The 9,640-nt window shown below is 34.2% G+C and overlaps 1 protein-coding gene across 1 annotated transcript; it reads left to right on the top strand.

Annotated features, from left to right (window-relative positions):
* The first annotated feature begins 402 nt into the window (after nt 1–402).
* LOC139873244 (nuclear poly(A) polymerase 1-like) lies at nt 403–2,938 on the top strand. The gene is made up of 5 exons (XM_071861177.1): nt 403–464; nt 1,720–1,782; nt 1,873–2,034; nt 2,149–2,543; nt 2,732–2,938. Exons 1-4 carry the CDS (start codon nt 426–428, stop codon nt 2,179–2,181), a joined length of 297 nt encoding a protein of 98 aa, XP_071717278.1. The 5' UTR covers nt 403–425; the 3' UTR covers nt 2,182–2,543; nt 2,732–2,938.
* The last annotated feature ends 6,702 nt before the right edge of the window (nt 2,939–9,640 follow it).

The following is a 9,640-nucleotide window of genomic DNA, read 5'->3' as shown; positions in this document are numbered from 1 at the left end:
ATGTGAAGTACACACAAAATAGCGTGAAAAGTTGAAACCAAAACTTCACGCTCTTAAACGTGAACAACAAAACTTAACCCATTTATCTTTTATTATTACAGGGGGCCAATTGTGTTTGTATCCCAATTACTCCGTATTTATTTATCCTTATTTTTATATACGGAGTATGAAAAAATAGGTTCATACTATGCCTGACCAGTGACAAAAATTGCGCAGGCCACCTTCTCACAGTTAAATCAATCAATTTGTTAAGTTTTGATTATAAACCAAACTAATTGTACCTCAATTCACTAATTATTGATCATTTCACGTTAATTTTGGGACCTTCATTGATGTTGTGACTCGGAAATTATTCGTTGAATCGCCCTTCAATAATCGTTTCGAATTTGTGATGTTTTGAAATTGATGCAGATGATACGCTGGTGATGATGATGTCACAAATTTTCAGACTAAACTCTGTGAAGGTTATAGATTTTTCGTTACTTCTTTCTTAATCAACAGATTTGAATGCTTAGTGGTCATATGGTGGTGGTTCATGTGTTATTGCTTCTTGTTATTATTGCTTTGTGTCATTGTCTAAAATTTATTACTTGCGTTTATCTAAAAATTTGATTAAATAAATAAGCCTTTATGCCTTGTAATTATCTCACCTGAAAATTTATTCTCATGTAATGAGTCAGTTCAAAGCACTCTAGGTGTATGTTAAAATGCCTGAATGAGAATGTACATCAGGTTGAGTTTTAAATCATCGGCGATAACAAGCGCTCGTTAAATCATTCTTCTGCTCAAGTGTTCCGTTCAAAATCATAAACTGATATGAGCAGGTAGACGAAGTCTTTAGTTCTTGAGATTTGTTCATATGCTCCATTATATCTATCTTCGTTTAGTTAATTCATTTAGTTAGGGGCTCGATGATAATTTGTTTTCTTATGTGCTATTACTAGTATTACTACTAGGTCATCGAAGCCTGAGACCTTGTGCACTATTTGTACTCGAATGATATTACTGACTTGATTAGGTTTTGACGTTTTAGTCTCGAAAAAGAATGAACATACCTTTTTATGCAGAGTTGCAGTAAAACTAGTAAATTTACACTCATTTAGTGAAACTGGTACATTTACACTCATTTGGTGATGGATCCACAAGCCTCTTTTATCAAGAGTTGTAAATGGAAAGACTTTACAGTAAAATGGTGTTTCTTTGACACTTTAGTAGTATGAATTGTACAATTTTGGTTACCTATAGTATTTAATGTTTTTTATATCTATATATGCATGCTTTTGAGTAATATTTGTCAAGAACATGATTTGGTATACCTATTAATTGAACCTTTGACATAAGTTTATTGGTGTAGTGATTAGGATGTGCTTAAAGAAGCCAAGGAATCTAAGCAAGTCAAGTATTGGCATATTTTTCTTGAGAGTCTGATTGATCTTATTTTATTTTATCATATATACTAAACCACATGGTCCTGTTCATAAGGTCTGTGTGGTTTTTTCTTTTTTTAATAGTATAAACTTGAAATTATCTTTGTCATATTGTTATATATGTTTTTACTAATTTCTTTTTTATTAATCATGCCAACACTTTTGCAGCTCGTATGATCTTTACGATAGTAGTGTAGAAAATCAATATCAAAACAGTGATCTTGTTGTCATTCAGATTATTGCAAGTTACTTCTTCTCTTCTTATATAATTTCTGTCTATTTCTATTAATAGATGCATGGACCTGGTGCAGATATCGATACACTCTGTGTTGGACCCAGACATGCAGATAGATTTGTAAGATCTGCTCTGCTCGTTTGTTAACCTTGTAACATTTTTATCGCCTCAGTTGTTCAGTCATTCACTAAAGGTTATAAATTGTTGCAGGAAGATTTTTTTGGTGTGCTTAAAAGAACGCTCATAGAGATTCCTGATGTAACAGATATACGTCTTGTGCCTAATGCTCGTGTTCCTGTTATGAAATTCAAGTTGAATGGGGTTTTACTAGATCTTGTTTATGCAGAACTTTCACTTTGGGTTATACCGGAAGTAAGTTGGTCAATATTATTAACTTTTATTATGATTTAGGCTCTATGCAAGCATTTGTAAGGTGATATAGCACAAAAGTTGAATGGTTGGTTGCTAATGAGCTTCACATCACAGGATTTGGATATTTTTCAAGACTCAATACTGTAAAATGCAGACGAGCATACAGTTCGGAGTCTTAATGGGTGCAGAGTTACTGACCAGATCCTGTGCCTAATATCCAGGTTTGGGCATTCGAATTTGTGTGACTATGTATAGTTATGTTTAGCATATATTATAACTGTCAAACTGGTTTCTCTTTTTTGGTTAAAAGTTTTATACTTTGTTGTTATTTCGCTGTGTGGCTTTTTGGTTTTGTAGAATTTTCGTACAACATTAAGGTGCATGAGGTTTTGGGCCAAGTGACGGGGAGTTTACTCGAATGCCGATTATTACTCCATCATATCCTAGTATCAACTCTATCTACAAGGATTAGGACTGATGAGTTTAAGAGAGCTCATGATATATGTGAGGTATAATTCCTTGACAAATTATAACTTTATTTGTTATATTTTGTATCGTCTTCATTTCTAGAACCATCATATAAGCTGAAAGACATGATCTTCATCCTTTTTGAGTAAGGGTTAAGTTAATACTAGCATTTATAAGTTATTGCAATACCAAAAGATTAAAACTGATGATATATCATTTCATTTTGCAGAAAAGTTTTGGTTAGTGATGAGAGAACTACATCAACGTTTCAAGAATGAGTAGCTTCAAGCATGTCTGGAAGAATGAATCACATGAAAGTTAAGTTTGAAGCTTTGTGAATTCTCCAGAAACATATGTTCTTACTGTAAAATTAAGCTGATGTAGTTTTAGCTTTTGAAAGTAGTGTCATGTGTGTATCTTTATTTTTAAGTTTTAAATTCAGTAAGGAGTATAGTTACTAGTTTTGAGAGTATAGTTACTGTATAAGTTTACAACAACAACAACAACAAAACCCAATACCACATAAGTGGTGTATGGAGAGGAGATGTAGACAATCCCTTCCCTATCCGAGAATAAAGACAAGTTATTTCTCCACCCAAAGTGAAAATACTCTCAAAAGTAGAGAAACTCATCCCTCTCTCTATTCGACGGATAGAAAGATTGCTTCCGAGTGGACCTCCGGCCAATAAGTAGGAAAAAATTAAAAAAAACAAAATTAAATTAAAAATAAAATTGAGACGCCATGAAAATGGTAAAATTAAATTTCTATGGGTTTTAAATCATGCCTGAAATTTACTTTAGGCTTTAAGAGTCGGTCAAGTCTCCAATAAATCGACGCTTGCTGTCAGTAAATTTTTATATTGTTTAGAGAACTTGAGGAAGTCAAAATTAATGATAATTTCGTACATCTTTATGAAGCGTTATATGTAGTGAAATATCCCGTTCTTATTGATTAAAAACGTTCCATATTAATTGATTTCGTTGCGAGGTTTTGACCTCTATATGAGACGTTTTTCAAAGGCTGCATTCATTTTAAAACAAACCATAACCTTTATTTCATCAATAAAGGTTTAAAAAGCTTTATGTAGATTATCAATAATGATAATCTAAAATATCCTGTTTACACACGACCATTACATAATGGTTTACAATACAAATATGTTACAACAAAATAAGTTTCTTGAATGCAGTTTTTACACAATATCATACAAGCATGGACTCCAAATCGCGTCCTTATTTAAGTATACGACAGCGGAAGCTCTTAATAATCACCTGAGAATAAACATGCTTAAAACGTCAACAAAAATGTTGGTGAGTTATAGGTTTAACCTATATATATCAAATCATAATAATAGACCACAAGATTTCATATTTCAATACATATCCCATATATAGAGATAAAAATCATTCATATGGTGAACACCTGGTAACCGACATTAACAAGATGCATATATAAGAATATCCCCATCATTCCGGGACACCCTTCGGATATGATATAAATTTCGAAGTACTAAAGCATCCGGTACTTTGGATGGGGTTTGTTAGGCCCAATAGATCTATCTTTAGGATTCGCGTCAATTAGGGTGTCTGTTCCCTAATTCTTAGATTACCAGACTTAATAAAAAGGGGCATATTCGATTTCGATAATTCAACCATAGAATGTAGTTTCACGTACTTGTGTCTATTTTGTAAATCATTTATAAAACCTGCATGTATTCTCATCCCAAAAATATTAGATTTTAAAAGTGGGACTATAACTCACTTTCACAGATTTTTACTTCGTCGGGAAGTAAGACTTGGCCACTGGTTGATTCACGAACCTATAACAATATATACATATATATCAAAGTATGTTCAAAATATATTTACAACACTTTTAATATATTTTGATGTTTTAAGTTTATTAAGTCAGCTGTCCTCGTTAGTAACCTACAACTAGTTGTCCACAGTTAGATGTACAGAAATAAATCGATAAATATTATCTTGAATCAATCCACGACCCAGTGTATACGTATCTCAGTATTGATCACAACTCAAACTATATATATTTTGGAATCAACCTCAATCCTGTATAGCTAACTCCAACATTCACATATAGAGTGTCTATGGTTGTTCCGAAATATATATAGATGTGTCGACATGATAGGTCGAAACATTGTATACGTGTCTATGGTATCTCAAGATTACATAATATACAATACAAGTTGATTAAGTTATGGTTGGAATAGATTTGTTACCAATTTTCACGTAGCTAAAATGAGAAAAATTATCCAATCTTGTTTTACCCATAACTTCTTCATTTTAAATCCGTTTTGAGTGAATCAAATTGCTATGGTTTCATATTGAACTCTATTTTATGAATCTAAATAGAAAAAGTATAGGTTTATAGTCAGAAAAATAAGTTACAAGTCATTTTTGTAAAGGTAGTCATTTCAGTCGAAAGAACGACGTCTAGATGACCATTTTAGAAAACATACTTCCACTTTGAGTTTAACCATAATTTTTGGATATAGTTTCATGTTCATAATAAAAATCATTTTCTCAGAATAACAACTTTTAAATCAAAGTTTATCATAGTTTTTAATTAACTAACCCAAAACAGCCCGCGGTGTTACTACGACGGCGTAAATCCGGTTTTACGGTGTTTTTCGTGTTTCCAGGTTTTAAACCATTAAGTTAGCATATCATATAGATATAGAACATGTGTTTAGGGGATTTTAAAAGTCAAGTTAGAAGGATTAACTTTTGTTTGCGAACAAGTTTAGAATTAACTAAACTATGTTCTAGTGATTACAAGTTTAAACCTTCGAATAAGATAGCTTTATATGTATGAATCGAATGATGTTATGAACATCATTACTACCTTAAGTTCCTTGGATAAACCTACTGGAAAAGAGAAAAATGGATCTAGCTTCAACGGATTCGTGGATGGCTCAAAGTTCTTGAAGCAGAATCATGACACGAAAACAAGTTCAAGTAAGATCATCACTTGAAATAAGATTGTTATAGTTATAGAAATTGAACCAAAGTTTGAATATGATTATTACCTTGTATTAGAATGATAACCTACTGTAAGAAACAAAGATTTCTTGAGGTTGGATGATCACCTTACAGGATTGGAAGTGAGCTAGCAAACTTGAAAGTATTCTTGATTTTATGTAACTAGAACTTGTAGAATATATGGAGAACACTTAGAACTTGAAGATAGAACTTGAGAGAGATAAATTAGATGAAGAAAATTGAAGAATGAAAGTGTTTGTAGGTGTTTTTGGTCGTTGGTGTATGGATTAGATATAAAGGATATGTAATTTTGTTTTCATGTAAATATGTCATGAATGATTACTCATATTTTTGTAATTTTATGAGATATTTCATGCTAGTTACCAAATGATGGTTCCCACATGTGTTAGGTGACTCACATGGGCTGCTAAGAGCTGATCATTGGAGTGTATATACTAATAGTACATACATCTAAAAGCTGTGTATTGTACGAGTACGAATACGGGTGCATACGAGTAGAATTGTTGATGAAACTGAACGAGGATGTAATTGTAAGCATTTTTGTTAAGTAGAAGTATTTTGATAAGTGTATTGAAGTCTTTAAAAAGTGTATAAATACATATTAAAACACTACATGTATATACATTTTAACTGAGTCGTTAAGTCATCGTTAGTCGTTACATGTAAGTGTTGTTTTGAAACCTTTAGGTTAACGATCTTGTTAAATGTTGTTAACCCAATGTTTATAATATCAAATGAGATTTTAAATTATTATATTATCATGATATTATCATGTATTAATATCTCTTAATATGATATATATACATTAAATGTCTTTACAACGATAATCGTTACATATATGTCTCGTTTAAAAATCATTAAGTTAGTAGTCTTGTTTTTACATATGTAGTTCATTGTTAATATACTTAATGATATGTTTACTTATCATAGTATCATGTTAACTATATATATATATATATATCCATATATATGTCATCATATAGTTTTTACAAGTTTTAACGTTCATGAATCACCGGTCAACTTGGGTGGTCAATTGTCTATATGAAACATATTTCAATTAATCAAGTCTTAACAAGTTTGATTGCTTAACATGTTGGAAACATTTAATCATGTAAATATCAATCTCAATTAATATATATAAACATGGAAAAGTTCGGGTCACTACAGTACCTACCCGTTAAATAAATTTCGTCCCGAAATTTTAAGCTGTTGAAGGTGTTGACGAATCTTCTGGAAATAGATGCGGGTATTTCTTCTTCATCTGATCTTCACGCTCCCAGGTGAACTCGGGTCCTCTACGAGCATTCCATCGAACCTTCACAATTGGTATCTTGTTTTGCTTAAGTCTTTTAACCTCACGATCCATTATTTCGACGGGTTCTTCGATGAATTGAAGTTTTTCGTTGATTTGGATTTCATCTAACAGAATAGTGAGATCTTCTTTAGCAAAACATTTCTTCAAATTCGAGACGTGGAAAGTGTTATGTACAGCCGCGAGTTGTTGAGATAACTCAAGTCGGTAAGCTACTGGTCCGACACGATCAATAATCTTGAATGGTCCAATATACCTTGGATTTAATTTCCCTCGTTTACCAAATCGAACAACGCCTTTCCAAGGTGCAACTTTAAGCATGACCATCTCTCCAATTTCAAATTCTATATCTTTTCTTTTAATGTCAGCGTAGCTCTTTTGTCGACTTTGGGCGGTTTTCAACCGTTGTTGAATTTGGATGATCTTCTCTGTAGTTTCTTGTATAATCTCCGGACCCGTAATCTGTCTATCCCCCACTTCACTCCAACAAATCGGAGACCTGCACTTTCTACCATAAAGTGCTTCAAACGGCGCCATCTCAATGCTTGAATGGTAGCTGTTGTTGTAGGAAAATTCTGCTAACAGTAGATGTCGATCCCAACTGTTTCCGAAATCAATAACACATGCTCGTAGCATGTCTTCAAGCATTTGTATCGTCCTTTCACTCTGCCCATCAGTTTGTGGATGATAGGCAGTACTCATGTCTAGACGAGTTCCTAATGCTTGCTGTAATGTCTGCCAGAATCTTGAAATAAATCTGCCATCCCTATCAGAGATAATAGAGATTGGTATTCCATGTCTGGAGACGACTTCCTTCAAATACAGTCGTGCTAACTTCTCCATCTTGGCATCTTCTCTTATTGGCAGGAAGTGTGCTGATTTGGTGAGACGATCAACTATTACCCAAATAGTATCAAAACCACTTGCAGTCCTTGGCAATTTAGTGATGAAATCCATGGTAATGTTTTCCCATTTCCATTCCGAGATTTCGGGTTGTTGAAGTAGACCTGATGGTTTCTGATGCTCAGCTTTGACCTTAGAACACGTCAAACATTCTCCTACGTATTTAGCAACATCGGCTTTCATACCCGGCCACCAAAAATGTTTCTTGAGATCCTTGTACATCTTCCCCGTTCCAGGATGTATTGAGTATCTGGTTTTATGAGATTCTCTAAGTATCATTTCTCTCATATCTCCAAATTTTGGTACCCAAATCCTTTCAGCCCTATACCGGGTTCCGTCTTCCCGAATATTAAGATGCTTCTCCGATCCTTTGGGTATTTCATCCTTTAAATTTACCTCTTTTAAAACTCCTTGTTGCGCCTCCTTTATTTGAGTAGTAAGGTTATTATGAATCATTATATTCATAGATTATACTCGAATGGGTTCTCTGTCCTTCCTGCTCAAGGCATCGGCTACCACATTTGCCTTCCCCGGGTGGTAAGGAATCTAAAAGTCGTAATCATTCAATAATTCAATCCACCTACGCTGCCTCATATTCAGTTATTTCTGATTAAATATGTGTTGAAGACTTTTGTGGTCGGTATATATAATACTTTTGACCCCATCTAAGTAGTGCCTCCAAGTCTTTAATGCAAAAACAACCGCGCCTAATTCCAAATCATGCGTCGTATAATTTTGTTCGTGAATCTTCAATTGTCTAGACGCATAAGCAATCACCTTCGTTTGTTGCATTAATACACAACCGAGACCTTGCTTTGATGCGTTACAATAAATCACAAAATCACCATTCCCTTCAGGCAATGACAATATAGGTGCCGTAGTTAGCTTTTTCTTCAATAACTGAAACGCTTTCTCTTGTTCATTATTCCATTCAAATTTCTTCCCTTTATGCGTTAATGCAGTCAAGGGTTTTGCTATTCTGGAAAAGTCTTGGATGAACCTTCTGTAGTAACCAGCTAGTCCTAAAAACTGGCGTATGTGTTTCGGAGTTTTCGGGGTTTCCCACTTTTCAACAGTTTCTATCTTTGCCGGATCCACCTTAATACCTTCTTTGTTCACTATGTGACCGAGGAATTGAACTTCTTCCAACCAAAATGCACACTTTGAAAACTTAACGTACAATTCTTCCTTCTTCAATACTTCTAACACCTTTCTCAAATGTTCACCGTGTTCTTGGTCATTCTTTGAGTAAATAAGTATGTCATCAATGAAAACAATGACAAACTTGTCAAGGTATGGTCCACACACTAGGTTCATAAGGTCCATGAACACAGCTGGTACATTAGTTAAACCAAACGGCATGACCATAAACTCGTAATGACCGTAACGTGTTCTGAAAGCAGTCTTTGGAATATCATCTTCTTTCACCCGCATTTGATGATACCCGGAACGTAAGTCAATCTTTGAATAAACAGACGAGCCTTGTAGTTGATCAAATAAGTCGTCGATTCTCGGTAGCGGGTAGAGGTTCTTGATGGTAAGTTTGTTCAACTCTCGGTAGTCGATACACAACCTGAATGTACCATCTTTCTTCTTGACAAACAAAACAGGAGCTCCCCACGGTGATGTGCTTGGTCGAATGAAACCACGCTCTAAAAGTTCTTGTAATTGGCTTTGCAGTTCTTTCATCTCGCTGGGTGCGAGTCTGTAAGGAGCACGAGCTATTGGTGCAGCTCCTGGTACAAGATCTATTTGAAATTCAACGGATCGATGTGGGGGTAATCCCGGTAATTCTTTTGGAAATACATCGAGAAATTCTTTTGCAATGGGAACATCATTGATGCTCTTTTCTTCAGTTTGTACTTTCTCGACGTGTGCTAGAACAACATAGCAACCTTTTCT

This window comes from Rutidosis leptorrhynchoides, chromosome 10, assembly GCF_046630445.1.
Source record: "Rutidosis leptorrhynchoides isolate AG116_Rl617_1_P2 chromosome 10, CSIRO_AGI_Rlap_v1, whole genome shotgun sequence".
NCBI classification, from domain to species: Eukaryota; Viridiplantae; Streptophyta; class Magnoliopsida; order Asterales; family Asteraceae; genus Rutidosis; species Rutidosis leptorrhynchoides.
This window is presented reverse-complemented; position numbering and strand designations above follow the sequence as displayed.

What these genes read in the sequence shown, in the direction of transcription:
- LOC139873244 (XM_071861177.1), top strand. Translation starts at nt 426, where the DNA reads ATGATGATGTCACAAATTTTCAGACTAAACTCTGTGAAG. An exon ending in CCAGACATGCAGATAGATTT is followed by an intron (nt 1,783 to 1,872) that starts GTAAGATCTGCT and finishes AAATTGTTGCAG; the next exon opens with GAAGATTTTTTTGGTGTGCT. An exon ending in CACTTTGGGTTATACCGGAA is followed by an intron (nt 2,035 to 2,148) that starts GTAAGTTGGTCA and finishes TTCACATCACAG; the next exon opens with GATTTGGATATTTTTCAAGA.